This window comes from Hemitrygon akajei, unplaced genomic scaffold (genome assembly GCF_048418815.1).
Source record: "Hemitrygon akajei unplaced genomic scaffold, sHemAka1.3 Scf000049, whole genome shotgun sequence".
Classification (NCBI taxonomy): Eukaryota; Metazoa; Chordata; class Chondrichthyes; order Myliobatiformes; family Dasyatidae; genus Hemitrygon; species Hemitrygon akajei.
Genome location: NW_027331935.1, coordinates 973179 through 992587, shown reverse-complemented (window position 1 = coordinate 992587; position 19409 = coordinate 973179). Strand labels below are relative to the sequence as shown.

At 43.4% G+C, this 19409-nt stretch overlaps 1 protein-coding gene across 2 annotated transcripts in view; it reads left to right on the top strand.

The window, feature by feature from the left end:
* Window positions 1–845: 845 nt before the first annotated feature.
* The window catches only part of LOC140721042 (NACHT, LRR and PYD domains-containing protein 3-like), a 31566-nt gene continuing 13002 nt past the window's right edge, over window positions 846–19409 (top strand). Inside the window, exons 1-6 of one of the 2 annotated variants that reach the window (XM_073035921.1) lie at window positions 846–953; window positions 4627–4795; window positions 9015–9129; window positions 12997–13163; window positions 14887–15058; window positions 15155–15220. In XM_073035921.1, coding sequence (XP_072892022.1) covers window positions 9120–9129; window positions 12997–13163; window positions 14887–15058; window positions 15155–15220 — 415 coding nt within the window. In that variant the 5' untranslated portion in view covers window positions 846–953; window positions 4627–4795; window positions 9015–9119. The remainder of the gene's footprint in view (window positions 954–4626; window positions 4796–9014; window positions 9130–12996; window positions 13164–14886; window positions 15059–15154; window positions 15221–19409) is intronic. The other variant, XM_073035922.1, reaches the window with a different exon arrangement.

The following is a 19409-nucleotide window of genomic DNA, read 5'->3' as shown; positions in this document are numbered from 1 at the left end:
CGATACGGAGAGACATGGAGGTTATGGAGGGGTACAGCTTCAGGGCATATTTGTGTGGAGTTCTGCATTGGTATGTTGCAGGGAGACAGGGAGGTTATGGAGGGGTACAGGTTCAGGGCATATTTGAGTGGAGTTCGGCATTGGTGAGTTCCAGTGAGACAGAGAGGTTATGGAGGGGTATAGGTTCAGGGCATATTTGTGTGGAGTTCTGCATTGGTACGTTCCAGTGAGACAGGGAGGTTATGGAGGGTACAGGTTCAGGGCATATTTGTGTGGAGTTCTGCATTGGTATGTTCCAGTGAGGCAGGGTGGTTATGGAGGGGTACAGGTTCAGGGCAAATTTGTGTGGAGTTCTGCATTGGTAAGTTCCAGTGAGACAATGAGGTTATGGGCGGGTACAGGTTCAGGGCATATTTCTGTGGAGTTCTGTATTGGTACGTTCCAGTGAGACAGGGAGGTTATGGAGGGGTACAGGTTCAGGGTATATTTGTCTCGAGTTCTGCATTGGTACGTTCCAGTGAGACAGGGAGGTTATGGAGGGTACAGGTCCAGGGCATATTTTTGTGGAGTTCTGCATTGGTACGTTCCAGTGAGACAGGGACGTTATGGAGGGATACAGGTTCAGGGCATATTTGGGTGGAGTTCTGCATTGGTACATTCCAGTGAGACAGGGAGGTTATGGAGGGTACAGGTTCAGGGTATATTTGTGTGGAGTTCTGCATTGTTACGTTCCAGTGAGACAGGGACGTTATGGAGGAGTGAAAATCGTGTTTCCGTTATTGTCCACACAGATCAATACATTGCAGCAGTACAAATCATTCTGGTTACAGAGGAAGTGCAGTGCAGGTAGATATGTGGTGCAAGGTCACATCGATTTAGACTGTGAGGTCATGAGTCCACTCATCACGCTGTTCGCTTCTAACAGCAGTATGGACACCGTCCTTGAGCTAATGGTATGTTTCTGTTTGATTTTATCTTCGCCCCTATGGGAGGGTGAAAAGTGAGGATGTTCAGGGTTGTGGGGATCTTTCATTATGTTGTTTGCTTTACTGAGGCAATGGGAAGTATAGATAGAGTCCATGGAGGAGAGGTTGGTTTCTATGATGTACTCTGTTGTGTTCGCAGTTCTCCGCTATTCCATTCAGTTAAAGGAAGAGCAGTGGCCGGATGAAGATGTGAAGAATCGGGATGGGATACTTTCTGAGGTGTATTAATACTGAGTGTAGAATAGAAAAGGGCATATACCAAAGTTCTTATTGTTTGTCCTGGCTTTGTTATATTGGAATCTGTTATCTATTAGTGTGCACTATTATTTCAGGATCTGTGTATTGCTGGAGGACCATTAGAGATCACCGTTGATCCCTTCTCCCTTCTGGGTTCATTTGCTCGTCTCCTGCCCATCTGCTTCAACCTATGTGCAGCCTCTACACCACCATTTCAAAGATATATATCAACTATCTTGTTCAAACTCTGCCCAGCCTGCATCCCACCAACTCAGTGATATACATCAACCATCTTGGTCAAACTCTGTCCAGTCTGTATCCCACCACTTCAATGATATATATCAACCATCTTGTTTTACCTCTGATCAGCCTATATCCCATTGCTGCAATGACATATTTCAGCAATCCCTCTTCCAAACTTTGTCTTCATTGTGAAGATTTGTTTTGTATCTTTTCCAGGGTAGGAATACTAGAGGTTTAATTGAACACAACACGTGCCAGGGTAAAAAACAGCCATTTCAATTTTATTTTCACCATTACAAAATGGCTGCAGTGTTAATCTTTGTCATAATGGAATTCATAACATCTGATGTTGAGTTTATTATTTCCTTTCTCGGTTATTTTCGGTGAGCCACTTCCTCCGTTTCCAGGGTAACGGCCCGTCAGAGCTGCAGCAAGTGTTGCACTTTATTACCGCTCTGTGGTCACCGCCTCTCAGCGTAGAGACAGTGGCCCCAGGAGCAAATACAACAGAGTGAGAGTGGGAGGAAAGAATGCTGTGAGCATTGACCGTATGGAGTGTGTTGCACAGGGTGGGAATGAACAGAGAACCAAAATATTGGTGGGAGCAGGGTGACACCTGCTCAGTTCGAGGTGTTGCAGACATTTTGCAATAAGGAGGAGGGAAAAATCTACAGTTGCAGGAAATGTAAAGTAAAAAAAAAGAGACAATGCTCGAAACGCCCAGCAGATCGTCGGCAACTTGCACTGTCCCAATTCTGATACTAAGATTTCCACAATTTCTGATTTCACAGATGTAGCCGGATGTACTCAGTTTCCAGCATTTTCTACTTTATAATTTTACATTCTGTTCCTGCTACACTGCGGGAAACATTGCAGCGTATTGTGCTGGGCAAGATCCCACACAGCAATAAGATAGTGATCAAATGTGCTCCGCTTAGCTGCTGCAGACAAGCTGGAGTCCCAAACAGCAGAAAAAGGCAGATAAAAGGAAAGTATAGACAATTTATCTTGACCTCAGTGTTTGGGAAAATGTGAGAGTCAATTGCTAAGGATGCTGTGATGGAGTGCTTGGTGCCACAGGACAAGATTGTACAAAGTCAGCATGGTTTCCTTCGGGAAAAATCACGCCTGTCGAACCTCTTGGCATTCTTTGAGGAGATTAGAAGTGGGATAGACAAAGGGGATGCAGTGAAAATTGTGTACTTCGATTGTCAGAAGGCCTTTGACAAGACGCCACACATAAGGCTACTTACCAAGCTTAGAGCCCATGATATTACAGGAAAGTTTCTAACATAGTTAGAACATTGACTAATTGGTAGGAGGCAACGGGTGGGAATAAAAGGATATATTTCTGGTTGGCTGGCAGTGACTAGTGATGTTCGCCTGAAGTATATCTGGGGAGAGACCAGAGGAGGTTCACAGCGCTGATTAGGTTCCAGGCATCCTCTGACAATCTACAGACTGGTGAGCCAGCCGGAGCCCCGGTCCCGGCAGAGGGTGATTAGGTTCCAGGCATCCTCTCACGATCTACAGACTGGTGAACCAGCCGGAGTCCCGGTCCCGGCAGAGGGTGATTAGGTTCCAGGCATCCTCTCACGATCTACAGACTGGTGAACCAGCCGGAGCCCCGGTCCTGGCAGAGGGTGATTAGGTTCCAGGCATCCTCTCACGATCTACAGACTGGTGAACCAGCCGGAGCCCCGGTCCTGGCAGAGGGTGATTAGGTTCCAGGCATCCTCTCACGATCTACAGACTGGTGAACCAGCCGGAGCCCCGGTCCTGGCAGAGGGTGATTAGGTTCCAGCTCCACCAGAGTTTGTGAATGGGAAATGGCAGGACCACCACTGCAAAACACTGACATCTCCTCCCTCACACCTTCAATGCATTTCCTCTGGTATTACAGATTTCCAAACAGCAAAAAGATACACCCTGCCTACACTATCTATTGTTTTCATGATCTTATAAAGCTCTATCAGATCTTCCCTCAGTTCCCACCGCTCTAAAGAGAACAAACCAAGATTTCCCCTTCAAGCTGAATAATATTTGAATTCATTCGTACTTAAAGTTAGGAAACCGAATCATTAACTTTGTACCTCTCCCCACGGCAGTTCCTTACATGCTGAGCGTTTCTATAATTCCAGTTTCTCTTTACTACATTCACCCTGGAACACTTTAAATCGGTTGGAAATGGACCAGTGCACAAGCTCTCGTTTTGTGATAGTGGAACGGTTAAAAAAAACATATCTTTCCCCTGTAAATTATCCTGGAACCAAATTGCCAGTTACACCTGGAAATGTGTTCAGTACAGTTGTTGCTAACAAGGTTCACAAGAATAAGCTGAGGAATGATAAACGTTATGCATGAGGAGCATTTGATGGCCCTAGGCCTGTGTTCAGTGGAATTCAGAGGGATGGTGGTTGACGAGGTGTGGGCCGGGAGTGATTATTTACACCAATTGAATAACAACAAGTCTGGATGCACTGGAAATGAAGAGGCTGCCTCGATTAGACGGAGAGTCTGGGATCTGAGAGTACCGCCTCAGAATAAAGAAGCGTCACTTTAAAACTGACATGAAGGCAATTACTTCAGCTAAATGTTGGTTGATCTGTGGAATTTGATGCCACAGAGGGTGGTGGAGGCTATCGTTGTGTATTTTCATGTTCTGGATTGCTAATTAGGTCTAGTATTATAGAAGGAAAGCAAGAGTACAGTTTTGGAACCAAACAACCTCCATGATTGATTATGGAGCAGACTAGAATGACCGAATCACCTAATTCTACTCATATATATTATGACTTGTAACTGATACCATGACTGGTCCCCGGTATGAGTATCCCACCACAAACAAGATAAAGTCATCAGATGCTGGAAATCCAAGCAACACACACACACACACACAAAATGATGCACTCAGAAGGTCAGGCAGCATCTATGGAAGAGAGTAGAGTCGACATAGAGATGTTGCCTGGTCTGATGAGTTCCTTCAGCTTTTTGTGTGTGCTCTTTTATATCCCATGCCAGGTTTTGTAAAGTGTGAGGGACGGTTTCAGCTTTCTTCACTCGGATCATTATATATGCGTTCAAGATTTAAATTTCAATGAGTTTAATTCTTTGTTCTCGTTTGTATTGTTAACATGCTTCCTTATCTCTCTGGTTAAAGTTAGACCTGTGTTATGAGATTTATCGGAAGAAAAACACACAACGGGAAGCGAACCACGACTGAAGACGAGGGAACAGCAACAAGTGAACCAGCCCGAGGACTGTGAGCACAAACTGGAGAGAACCGTTCTGACTCGGAGTTTCCATTGACTCAGTCAAGAGAAAGTTTGGTGAGTCTCATTTACTCTAACACTTGTCCTTCAGACATTACAATTCTCTACCAAGGAAGGAAATTGTTGGAGTGAGACTGAATAAACCTAGAAGTACGAGTTATGCCTAAATCAGTCCCAGCTGTAATTACTCTAGATCTGTTAATGTGCTGTCAGCATCCCAGCTCTTTAAATTCACTCCCATTCCTTCACAGCGTTTGCTCATTTCAAGCTCTAGTATTTTCTGAGTTCAGACGTTTCCTTGCTTGGCTGTGTTACGTCATAATCATCTCAAAATGCATTGAGAATTTCCTCCCTTTATAAGATGCCCCAAATGCTTCGCGCTGTAGTGGTTGCGGAAATGTGGAATTACCAGGAACTACAGCAACATGTCACTAATTCCTCTGGCTATTGTAAACTGCAATTATATACTTCCCCTCGAGTATTGCGTTATGCAAGCCTTTGCTAAGAACCAACTCATATGAAGCCAAAGGTCCAGCACCACATTTCATTTAGTGCTAACAAGCAAAACCCAGTCAATAATTTACATTTACATACCTTGGCCTCATCAAGTACTTTTCAACTAATTAAATTGTCAGAACCTATGAACCTGTAATTAAGCAGAAATAGGTATTGGAATGAATTATGTTCCAATTTTACTCTGTACCAAAGGCACGGGTTAGTCACCACCGGTTTTGAATATGGCCCAGGTTTCGGAGTGAGAAAGACGGAAGCAGGCTGATATTTCACAAACTTCAATGGAGACAGAGTTAAAGGGAAAAGAAAACAATAAACCCCAGGCCAAACAGGGTCATTAACTAAAACTCTCAAGTCTCGACAAATATTACGACGGAATGAATGGAGTTAAATACTGTCACAATGACCTAATTAGCTGACACGTGCTTATTCACATGCGCATTTGCCGAATATGCTAAAGCTGCCGAATCTGTGGTTGTGACACACGTAGTTAGTTGGGTGGGTTGAAATATGTTTTCTTCAATAACATATTAAGAACAAGAGTAACTTCCAACATGTTTCAGTGCATGGATAGTACATGTTATCGCCATTACACAGATTTGACTGTTACAACGGTAGGATTGGCTGTTTGATGTTCCAGGGTTCAGTTGTTTCAGAATGCACATGGAGGGAAGTGAAAAGGGGACAATTGGCATAACTAATCAGGGATTATCACGGCTACAGAAATGGAGGAGATCGTGGAGGGACCAACGACAGACTCCGTGTGGGTGTAAGTCAGATACTGGAAGGGCGCTATCATTCTGGGAGTATTATATAGGTGTCCCACAAAGCCACTAGTATATTCAGGAGCAGATAACTTAGCAGTGTTTGGAAAGGTGCAAAAGCAACAAGGTTGTTATCAATGTTGACCTCAATGTTTCCGATGTTGATCCCACCTCCTTATTCCAAAATGTGTCAATGTGGTGGAATGTGTTGTGCGTACAGGAAGAACTCCTGACTTAGTGTGTGGATGGACCTATTGGGGAAGATGCATACTGAATCTAATTCTAGGCAATGATGCTGGTCAGGTTGCAGACGCGGCGATGCGTGATCTTTTTTGAGATAGTGAAAACAACACCAGAACTTTTATCAAAAGGATAGTAGCTGACGATACGAAACAGTATTTAATTAGAGGATGAATAGTTACAATGGCATTCGTAGCAACTTGGGACTATAAATTCGGAAAACATTTTCAAAGGGCAATTCATAACGAAACGGTGATGGTCAGGAACACTTACAAGGAGTTCTGGATGAATTTGTACTACACGCAGGGAAAAAATATATAAACAAACCGTGGTTTACAAGAGATGATAGCATTTAGACAAGAGGAAAAATGAAATTATTCTGGTTTCGGAAGCAATATTCAAGCAAGTCTCTAGAGAATTATAAGGTAGCCAGGAAGGAGCTTATAAAGGTATTTATAGGTCCAAGGGGACTTGAAAGGTACTTGTCAGGTGGGATGAAGGAAAGGTCAAAGGCGTTCTACAGGTGGGCGAAGAAGATGGGGATGAATAGATTGAGGGTAGGACTACCTGGGTGCAAAGATGGAAACATGCCTGGAAGATGAGGTGGTAGGTGAGGCGCTTAATGAATGTTTTGCTTCAAGGTTACCAAGGGGATGGACTGTGATTGTGACGTTAGCATAGGAGCACGACAATGTTACGAAAGGGGTATCATTGAAGCTTCCAACGTACACCACATTACTACAGGAAGTGGTGCTGGTGCTTTCAGAGGCATTGACAGTGACCTTTGTGTCCTCTCTCGCCACAGGAGCCGTCACACGTCGGTGGTGGCCAAACTCTTGGAACGATATTTGGAGAAGCATAATCTTACAACTTTGGTTTTTTGGTGGTAAATGGAGAAAAGTGTAGGGGAGATGCCAGAGATAATTTTCCACAATATGTGCCAACATTTGGATCGACAGAGTCTGATCAGAAGTCAGTGTAGCATTATGCATGGGAAGACTTTGTAAAATTTTTGAAGACGAGTGTCATTGAGGGTAGGACAGTGGATGTTGTACATTGTACTTCAGTAAAGCCTTTGAAAAACTGATACGTGGCAGCTTTGTCTGGAAGATAAGGTCCCATGCAGTCCGGAGAGAGAAAGTTAGACAGATTACAAATTACTGTGAAGGTAGCAAGCAAAGAACAGTGGTTGAAGATTTCTGCTCTGAATGGTCGCGTGTAACATGTGGTGTTCCGCAATGCTACATGTTGGAAACTTTAATGTTCATTATTTTATAAGACCATAAGTAATAGGAGCATAAGTAGGCCTTTCGGACCCTCGAGACCGCTCTGCCATTCAATCATGGACTGATCTAATTCTTCCAGTCATCCCTACTCCCCTGCCTTTCCCCATACCTTTTGTTGCCCTAGCTAATCAAGAGGTTTTCTATCTCTGCCTTAAATGAATCCAATTACTTGTCATCCACAGCCGCTCGTGGCAACATATTCCACAGATTTACCACCCTCTGGCTAAAGTAATTTCTCCATAACTCAGTTCTAAATGGACGTTTCAATCCTGAAATCGTGCCCACTTGCCCTTGACACCGCAGTCATGAGAAATAACTTTGCCATATCTAATCTGTTCAGGCATTTTAACATTCGAAATGTTTTTATGAGATCCAGCCTCATTCTCCTGAACTCCAGAGAATACAGCCCAAGAGCAGCCAGACGTTCATCATACAGTATCCCTTTCATTCGTCGAATCATTCTCGTGAATCTTTTCTGAACCTTCCCCAACATCAGTAAACACTTTCTAAAATAAGGTGCCCAAAACTGCCCACAATACTCTAAATGTGGTCTCACGAATGCCTTATAGAGCCTCAGCAGCACATCCCTGCTCTTCTATGCTGTATCTCTAGAAACTCATGCCAACATTGGATTCGCCTTCATCACCATAGACTCAACCTGCAGGTTAACCTGCACAAGTCCCTTTGCATCTTTGCATTTTGAATTCTCTCCTCATCCAAGTAACAGACTGCCCATTTATTTTCTACTAAAGTGCATGACCCTGCACTTTACAACATTGTATTTCATTTGCCACGTCTTTGCCTATTCCCCTAAATTATCTGCGTCTCGCCGCAGGCTCTCGGTTTCCTCAACACTACCCGCTCCTCCACCCGCTCATCATCGGCAAATTTCAATACATTAATCCCATAGTCTAAATCATTGACACACATCATAGTTTAAAGCAATGATTTAAATACGAATGCACAAGGCTTGACAAGTAAGTTTGAGGATAACACAAAATTCGTAGATGCTTTTCACAGTGAAGAATATCGTTGCTTATAGAGGATATAAATGGCAGAAGAGTAGTAAATAGAATGCAAAACCAACACAAGCAGCAGCGATTTCATGCAGAGGCTGATGAAAATGTGGATAGAACTTCCATAAGAAATTGATGAGCAGGCACAATTGAATAATTCCAGAAAAAAAGATGAGTTGTGCAGATGGAGTGAAGAGGCCATGAGGAAATGGGCCCATTACAGCAAATTGAAACCATCTTGGTGGGCACTGTGGTCAGCGTTGTCTCGTTGGACTGAAGGGTCTCTCCCTGTGCTCTATTGTTCTGAGCATTTATCAGTGGAATGGACAGGTGGAGAGACAATGTGTGGAAGTTCAAGTTAATGGTGAATGTTTAGTACCTAAGCCAACTGGTGATCTGATACAGGGGATTGAGATACTGTCATATTTGCAAAGTAATTGTACTCTCTTTGACTCAGATTGCTGTGTGTAATTCAGAGCATCACCAGTAGGTGCAGGTTTCCCGCACTGGGACAAGGTGTACACAAGAAGACAACAATCAACAATCGTCAGTCAGAATCAGGATGGCTACAGGTATGTTCACTTTATAATTCAACGTCTGTTCTGTTGGTGCACAATAGTTCAGATAAAGAAACTTACACAGGTATTAACAGAGCACAGAAACGTTTCATCAATCAAAGTTTCCATGTTTCTAAGCAGGGTCGTTGATCTCACTAGTAAAGCAGATTTGAGTAATTGATCTATCTAAAAGTTTCAGCACAGGGACCTGACACGGGTAATGGTCGCATCACTTCGCTCAACGTTAAGTCAAGTCAAGTCAGGTCACTTTTTATTGTCATTTCGACCAGAACTACTGGAACAGTACACAGTTAAAAAGGAGACAACGTTTTTCAGGACCATGGTGTTACATGAAACAATACAAAAACTACACTGAACTACGTAAACAACACAACAACTACACTAGACTACAGACCTACCCAGGAGAGCATAAAGTGCACAATACAGTGCAGGCATTACAATAAATGATAAACAAGACAATAGACACAGTAGAGTTGGTGTTAGTCCGGACTCTGGGATTAAGGCGTCTGATGGCTTGAGGGACGAAATTGTTACATAGTCTGGTCGTGAGAGCCCGAATTCTTCGGTGCCTTTTCCCAGATGGCAGGACGAATAAAATTTTGTATGAGAGGTTCGTGTGGTCCTTCATAATGCTGTTTGTTTTGCTGATGTAGCGTGTGGTGTAAATGCCAGTAATGGCGGGAACAGAGACCCTGATGATCTTTTCAGCCAACTATCTGCTGCAGGGTCTTGCGATCCGAGATGGTAAAATTTCCAAGGCAGGCAGTCATGCAGCTGCTCAGGATGCTCTCAGTAACACCTCTGTAGAATGTGGTGAGGATGGGGTTGGAAGATGGACTTCCCTCAGACTTCGCAGAAAGTAGAGACGCTGCTAGGCTTTCTTTGCTATGGAGCTATTGTTGAGGGGCCAGGTGAGATTCTCCGTCAGGTGAACACCAAGCAATTTGGTGCTCTTAATGATCTCTACCGAGGAGCCGTCGATGTTCAGCGGGGAGTGGTTGCTCCGTGCCCTCCAGAAGTCAACAACCATCTCGTTTGTTTTGTTCACATTCAGAGACAGGTTGTTGGCGCTGTACCAGTCCGTTAGCCGCTGCACATCCTCCCTGTGCGCTGACTCTTGCTGATGAGACCCACCATGGTTGTGTCACCGGCGAACTTGATGATGTGGTTCAAGCTGTGTGTTGCATCACAGTAGTGCGTCAGTCGAGTGAACAGCTGTGGACTGAGCACACAGCCCTAGCCACCGCCCCCACCCCCCGCCGTGCTCAGTGTGTTGGTGTTGGAGATGCTGCCTCTGATCCGGACTGACTGATGTCTCCCAGTCTGGAAGTCTAGGATCCAGTTGCAGAGAGAGGTTTCAGGCCTGGTAGGCTCAGCTTTCCAATCAGTTTCTGAGGGATGATTGTGTTGAATGCTGAACTGAAATCTATGAACAGCATCTGAACGTATGTGTCTTTTTTGCCCAGGTGGGTTAGGGCCAGGTGTAGGGTGATAGCAATGGCGTCGTCTGTTGATCGGTTGGGACAGTACACGAACTGCAGGGTTCCAGTGAGGGGGTGGCGGGGTCTTGATGTGCCTCATAACGAACCTCTCGAAACACTTCATCATGATGGATGTGAGTGCAAGGGGACGGTAGTCACTGAGGCAGGACACTGAAGAATTCTTCGGCACGGGGTCGATGGTAGTGGCCTTAAAGCACGGTGGATTGGCGGCGCTGCTCAGGGAGATGTTGAAGATGTCAGTGAGAAAATCTGATAGCTGGTCGCCACATCCTCTAAGCACTCTGCCAGGAATATTGTCTGGTCCAGCAGCCTTCGACGGGTTGAACCTGCAAAAGGTTCTCCTCACATCGGCCACGGTGAGACACAGTACCCGCTCATTTGGAGGCAAACTTCACCTGAGTGAAAAAAACAGGAGATCCTGAATCAGGTGGTTGTGAGTGTAACACAGACAGGAATGTAACAGCTGGCTTGAACTTTATGTAAAAATCCAGGGTCAGGGTCTGTTTCACCTCTGGACAGACCCTGATGTGTAAGACGTCTCCAACTTTCATTTATAAAACTCAACGCCAGATGACAGGAACCTTTCCAGTATTTCAGAGATTGTGTTGTAACAGAGCATTCCAGGTTTTGGAAGAGCAATCTCGTTAACCCAGGGTTTTCTTGGCTGCTGCGCAAAGGAAATGAGGGGAGTTTCAGAAATCTGTTTTCTGTAGCCGAGCCGAGAACATTGCTAGAGTTGCGAATGGCTGAGGATCAGGAGACAGCATTTAATACCCCAATGAATGTTTGGGCTGTGGACAAATATTAGATGATCTGCTACTTGAATTTACTTTCCCAGGATCTCTGATGGGGAAACCCGGTACAACCAAAGACCAGATGTCTGTCTCCTGTAGGCATTGTGATTGTGCAGAACTCTGCCATTCCAGGTGGAATAAAAACGATTACATTGTGGAAACCGGCCTTTCTGCTCATTTGTTTCATGCTGATCAAAATGTATGAGCTTGCCCCATTTTCCTGGAGCTTTTCCCAATTTTCCCTTTTCGAGTTTTTCTCCCGTTTTTCCTGCCCACATGTTCTCAACTTTGTACTTTTATCTGTGTATGCAGCCTCCTCTGGCTGCACGTAATTTATACCCATCACCCGTCACGTGAAGAAAATGCCCCTTTGGTCCTCTGTACTCAAGTCTTGGGCTCCCTTACCCTGGGAAAAAGACTATGAGCATCTACCCTATCTACAGACCGCTTATGTTATGCACCTGTATAAGGTTATCCTTCAAGCTCCCATGATCCAGAGCAAACTGTCCCAGCGGATCCGTATAACACAAAACCCAACACCCCTGTCCAGTACTATACTGGTCATTGTACACTACACTCTTTTCAGCTTCATCACGTACATCCTTTAGATTAGCATCTGCAACTACATGCAAAGCTCTCTAAGCGAGACATTGCCAATGACTTGCATTGTTATTAAATTACAATCATCATGGAGGGGATAGGATGGGAACCAGAGGATCGGACATCATAAATGTCAGGGTAGTTATCAGTCTGCAAATCAGGGAACCGGATGATGTGCGTCTCAAAGGTGTGGTCAGTCTGTATTCAAGGGGACTGGACATCGTGTGACAAAGCAATTTGAGAATGTGTGATCCAGCAGATCTGTCCATGTGCAATGCCGTGCCTGGTCTGTGTGTGAGACACAGTCTGCTGGACAGTTAGTGACCAAGGGAGAATTTTGTTTGTGGAAGATAACTGCAGTGATACTTCCCAGTATCACAGGGGACCCTGGTCATCCGTGTGTTCAACTATTGTGTATTACTGTGTCTATCCTGTTCTTTTTCTGAGAAAGAAAGTGTGTCCAGTCACAGGCGTATTGGGATGGTCACCTGACAGGAAGGGCATTTCACATTCACCAGCACAGTCCCACCCCAAATCTGGTCAGCGTGAGTCTCTGCTCCTTTGCATGCAGAATGCCCAGAATTTTGTACTGGAGGAAATGCATCTGTCCAGATTAGAGAGTATTTCCAGGACGTGCATTAAGGGAAATGTATTCACCAGGATGGGGAGAGTATCTCTGGGAAATGACTATCATTGACAGTCCCAACATTTATTGCTCATCTTACACTTAAATAGGTGAGTGGGTGGGATGGTGGCAGAGACAGGTTTCAAGTAAATGGGGTCCTCCTGGTCACGTAATGCCCAACTCATTGTTGGATCGGTTTTAACGCCAGTGTTGGAGATTGGGAATAAATCCATCTTAGTGGCTGGAGCCAGGTGAACACTGAGGTTTGTTGAGTTGGGTGAGAGCGGTGGAGATGAGGGACATTTGAGTTCGTCTCTATATTCTCTTTTTATATTCACAGAGCCACAGTTTACAATTTCTGGCCTCCTGGAACAGGGGGGTGAGTATCGACTCTACCAACTGACAAAGTTCTACAGGGACAGACTCAAACAAGCAATTGAAGAAAAGGTTGAACGACTTGGTTGGATGTTGACAAAGAAGGGACATTTCAGTAGAGAAGAAAATGAGGTGAGTGTATTTAGTGCATTGTCACCGAACTGCCGGTATCAGAGGAGATAGTGATCAATATTAATCTCCTACATGTTTTAGGAGTTCTAAACGGCAATGGAGATTTTGATCCCTGACTTGTCTCTAGCAGATCTGATTTCAGCTGTTAAGGTGGGGAGAGCTGGGAACTACAGGTTTAGCATCACCTTTTCCTCTCACACCTTCTGCATTTATCAGTGTGATATAAAAGCAGTGGCTGTATATATAGACTGTTGAGCAGGCATTCAGTCTAAAATTAATTTTGCATCTTATCAGAAGATTGAGTGGAGGTTTGACAGAGGTACACGCAATTCATCTCAGCTCATTAATCCAGAATGAGTATTAAATTGTCAGATTGTAAATTGGGCCAACTGGCTTCACTGTAGCACTTGAGGGAGGGAAAGCTACTCTCCATCCGAGTTCCAGAACAATGAGTGGCTGTCTTTTCATATCAAAGTAGTATACAGGTCCCTTGGCCCATCTATTCCATGCCGGACCTCTGAAACTGCCTATTCCCATTGACTTGCGCTGGGCCATAGCGCTCTATACCCTTATCATTCCTGATCTGTATAGATCTCTCTTAACCCTTGCACCACTTGTGCTGCTAGCTTGTTCCACACTCTCATCACCCTCCGAGTGAAGATGTTACCCCTCATGTACCCCTTGAACTTTTCACCCTTCATCCTTTACTGAAGACCTCTTGTTGTGGTACTTTGGTACTTTTTTACTTTGGTACAAAATGCCTGCCTGCATGTACCCTATCTACACGCCTCACAATTGTGTGTACCGCTACCAACTCTCCACTTAATCTTCTGCGTTCCAAGGCATAAATTCCTAACCTGTTCAATCTTTTCTTATAAATCAGATCCTTCACACTGGGGAACATCCCTGTAATTTTTTTTTCTGGACTTTTTCAACGGTATTTACATCTGTCCGATAAGTGGGTGACCAGACCTGTGCACGGTACTCAAGATTAGGCCTCACCAACGTCTTATACAGATTCAACATCATATCCCATCTCCTATTCTCAGTATTTTCATTTATGAAGGCAAGCGTGTCAAATACTTTTTTTCCCCCTATCAATCTATCTCCGCTGACACTTTTAATGAATTTTGGACCTGTATTCCCAGATCACTTTGTTCTACCACACTCCTCAGAGCCTGTATATAATTTCTATCAGGGTCATTTTACCTGTGCAGTTTCTTAACATTAACATCTTCCAATCCGATATCACCTCTTTCTAAGAACTTTTGTTTTTTTATGACAACAGTGTCAATCCAACACTTCCACCTACCTGCCTATCCTTTCGATTCAATATTTATCCTTGGACGTAAGCACCCAACTATGAACTTCTTTCAGCCATGATTCAGTGATGCTCGCCATCCATTTTATACTCTCTCTCGCTCTCCCCTCTCTTCCATTCTTGTTGTCACATCTTGTTGATGTAATGGTGCACATTAATGGATCGAAGAAATTAATCACGTTGAATATACTGCAGGATTCAGTAAATCCTTATTCTTTCACAATATTGATTTAGAATTTCCTTTAGTTACTGTTTCTCTGTTAATGGCTGAATCCAGGGAGGATGAGGCAGCAACCCAATGACTGCATCAGTTCTGAAGCTACTGGGACCATGAACAGATAGTTTCCCTCGCATTCTCTATGTTTGTCTGCTCCACAATAAAATCATTGCTTCCTTTTGTAGAAAGTCACTGAGCTGACAGAGAAGGGAAATCGGACAGAGAGTTCCAGACTATTCCTTAGTTTGGTGATGGGCAAAGGCTCCCAGGCCCGAAGGGCGATGTGGGAAACCTTTGTGACATGGAGGACAGAGCTACCGAAGTTGGACAAAATACTGAGAGAAATACAGGAACTCGGTATGTTAAAGTCACGCACTGAACAGAAAGGCACATTGAAGTAAACAGTTTAATTATATTAGCTCTCTTTTCATGACCTCTGTTATATTTAAACAGGTCCTGATCCACAGGAATACATGAATATCCACCAAGGGTTATCTGAGTTACCCACTCATTTGAGAGGTGAGTGATGAAATGCACAAGTGAAATCACATCTCAAATGTCAGACTGTGACTATGCAAAATCTGGGAATCAAATTTCACCATTAATCATTCGCTGATCTCTGGATTAAAGTAATAATTAAGAGAATTTCTCGTTACGGCCTGAATATTCTACAAATTATTTTTCTATTAGCCCAGGAGTTGGTTGTGCTGAAGCCTTCACTCCTGGTGCTAACAACCTGGGAATCCCCACGCGCGCCAGGCAGGCTCCTGATACGCTGCATCGTCCTATGGCTTTTCTATCTTCAGACCCTTCAGCTTCAAAAACACTTTCTTCTTCCTAGTAGCACTACACTCACTTCTGCACCCTGATACGCTTGACAATTTTGCATACTTCTGTTGTCTTCCACAGAGTTTGTCCGTCATTTCCGTTTCACTCGTTACTACAAATCCGGCATCATTTTGAACTGGTCCGATACCCAACCTCTCCGCTCTTTTATTCTTCATATTTGCGGGAAAGAAAAAAATAGGTAATTTGGTGTCCTCTCTTATTATTGATCATATCCTGGCATTCCTACATATTCATGTATATCTTGGGGAGCATCTATAGCGGTTGCCTTTGCCACGACTGAGTCATTGCAGGCATCCATCACTCTGAAAAGCTACCCACATATTTTGTAAATGTACCCCATCTCAATCAAATGCCCTCTGTATTAGATAATTAGCTCCTGGGTAAAAAAAAATGTAGGGTGTCTACCATAACTTCTCCTCCCTGAAACTAGTACACCTCTGTAAGATTCCTCCTCAACCTCCAGGGTAAACAAACCATTTTTTTCAAAACTCTATTTGCAGTACATTCAGATTCAGATTCAGATTCAATTTATTGCCATTTATAAACCACAAATACAATGCAGTTAAAAATGAGACAACGTTCTCCGGAATGATATCACGAAAAAGCACAAAACAGCCCACACAAGAAAAACCCCATAGTGTTTGGTAATCCCCAATCCAGAGTCCGGAGAGGCTGCTGCGTATCGATATCGTGCCACCGTCTTAGCACCTTCCCCAGAAAGGAACTAAAAACCTATCAGAGAAACCTAAAGCTCCAAGACATACAAAACCACATAGTTACATATAGTTATAGTTAACATATAGTTTCAATAGTGCAGACAATACCATAATTGATGAAAGACTAACTGGCAAAGACCACATAATTATAACACATAGCTTCAATAGCGCAAAGCTATACCGTAATCTGATAAAGAGCAGTCCATGCACGGTTTAAAAGAAAGTCTCAAAGTTCCGACAGTTCATCATTTCACGCAGACGGTAGAAGGAAGAAAAACTCTTCCTGCCATGAAACCTCAGCGCTGCAGTTTGCTGATACAGCACTTTGCGAGCTCCGAGTCGGTCCAAAATCTTCGAGCCTCCGACCAGCCCTCCGAGCACCAAGCACCATCTCTGACGAGCGCTTCGACCCCAGCACCAGCCGCCAAGCAACAGGCAAAGCCAAGGATTTGGAGCCTTCCTCCCGGAGATTTCTCCGATCGCACAGTAGCGGCGGCAGCGAAACAGGCATTTCAAAAGTTCCACCAGATGTTCCTCCGTACTTCACACGTCCATCTTCATCAAATCTGGATTGTACACGGCCCGTACTTATAGACGACAGATATTCATTCCTGGAGTGGCTGCTGCGCGCTGTCGTAGCTCCGCCATCTCAAAACTCCATCTTGAAGTTGAAGTTGAAGTACATGCTTTCAAATCCAGGCAACTCCAAGGTGAACCCATTCTGCACCCTCTCCAATCATTCCAAAATATGGGACATCAGAAGTGAATATAATACTCCACATGCAGCGTATACCATTAAGACCTACGAGTAGAATTAGGCCATTGAATTTTCTCTGTAATTCTTCTCAACCCTATTGTCCGGCCGTCTCCCAGTAAACTTTGCCACCCTGAGTCTTGAACTTTATCAACCTGAGTTTTGAATATACCCAATGATTTGTCTTCCACAGCAGTCCATGGCAATATTTTCAAAGATTCATCACCCAACAACGAAAGAAATTTCTTCTCACCACTGTTCAGAGGGGACGTATTTCTATTTTGCTGTGCCTTCAAATCCTAGACTCCTCTACGATAGGAACCATCTTCTCAACATCCATCCTATCTAGGCCTTCCAATTTTCGATAGGTTTCAATGACATCCCCCGTTATTCTTCTAAACTCCAACAATAAAGCGCTTCTCATGCTGTTACTCTTTCATTCCCGGGATCATTCTCGTGAACCTCATCTCCAATGCCAGCACATCGTTTTTGGAAACAGGGTCCACACCCATAACTTATCAACCTTTAGCATTGCACCCTTGCGGTTAGATTATTGTCCTCTCGAAAAAAAAACCTGCTCAAATTGCACATGCTTTCCTTACTGCCAACTCGATCTGTAAATTAATAGTTGGGAAATCCTTCCCAAGAGTTCATAAGTCATATTTCATATCTGAGTTCTGAGTTTGTTCCCCGTTTAGAAAATTGACTACACCTTTATTCCTTTTAGCAAAGTGCATGATTGTACACTTTCCTATGCCGTATTTCATCTGCCACTTCTTTGCCTATTCTCCGAATCTGTCTAAGTACTTGTTCAGACTAATCTACAATCTTAGCCACAACGACATCACTTTGGAGGGTAAATTCTGAGCCTGACTTGAGATTGGTAAAACTGCAACATAACTGCAAACTCTTAACTCAAGTCCTGAACTAATAAAGACAAGCACGCGTCATGCCTTCTGTGCAAATTGAATCTTCCTGCGCGTTAAATAGACCCTCCATACCAGCCCTTGAATCTACTTTTGCGGATCTATGAGCTTGGACCCCAAGATCTCTGTGTTCGTGAACATTATTAATGGTCTTAAATTTAACAGTGCACTGAGTATTAACGTTCAAACTTGCAACACTTTACTTTTTGCCGGTTTAAACACCAGAAGTCTTTTCTACTCGCATGTCTGCAATAATCTATTTTCGATCTGCTCTATGTGCAATACCTCCAATCTTTGTAAAAATTACTGACCCTCCCAGCAACAGTTTATTTTGAGTAATTTATAAATAAAAATATGACTGATCCCAGTGTGGTCCCCCGCGGAACATCACTGGTCAAAGAACTCTAGCCAGGTAAAGTCTCATTACCCTCCGTCTGCTATGGGGAAGATAATTATGAATCCAAAAGGCCAACACATCATAGTTCTCCAGCATGTTAATTTTCTGTATGAGCCTCTAATGTGGGACATTGTCAAACACTCTGATACCCAAGGAGACAATATCAACTGTGTAACTTCACCAATCACATTTACCACCTCTTGGAAAAATTCCATCAATTTACAGGACGCTACTTCCCTCAGCTAAAGCCGTGCTGCTGAATTCTAAACCATCTCGGGCATTCTGTCTTCTCATACTCCCCTGGGGCAGGAAATACAGAAGGCTGGACAGTATGTACCACTGGTCTCAAGGACAACTTTAATTCTGCATTGATAAAATCATGGAATGGTTACCTGTTATGTTATTATTGGCTCTCAATAGCCATAAAAATAGATATGTTAAATTGTAACATCGTGCACCTCGTACCTAATAGCCAGTCGCTTAAATAGCCACAATATGCTTACAGAAGAACAGAAAGAATCCTGTTAGGGTATGACAGGGTTTTAAGAACAGCTGATTATAACTTATGACATTTTATGTCAAATGCAGATGAAAAGCAGAAATCGTTCATATTATAAGATTAACAAACAAAGAACATTTGATGCTGTCTCTCACTCATGGTTAATAAAAATTCCTACTGTATACAAAATATACCTAATACTTGTGAAATTTCTACTTCTGATGAAGCACTGGCGTACAATAATCACCTTATTAACAACCATAAAGGAACAATCACCGTTATCAAAATAAATGGAGGCATTTCCCAGAGCGACTCACTCAGCCCACTATATTTTTTTCAGCCTTTGAACACGCTCTCTGAATCGGACAAAAGTGAGAATTTACAAAATCGGATAAAAATCGGGTATCAAATCAGAAAAAAAGACAAACACACATTCTAAAGATGGGTGATCTCAGATTATTCGCCTTTGCATCACTAAAGCCAAAACAATCAATTCAAATAATATAACTAATTTCCAAAGATACAAACATGAACTTTGGATTAGATAATTACAGAACATTAATCATA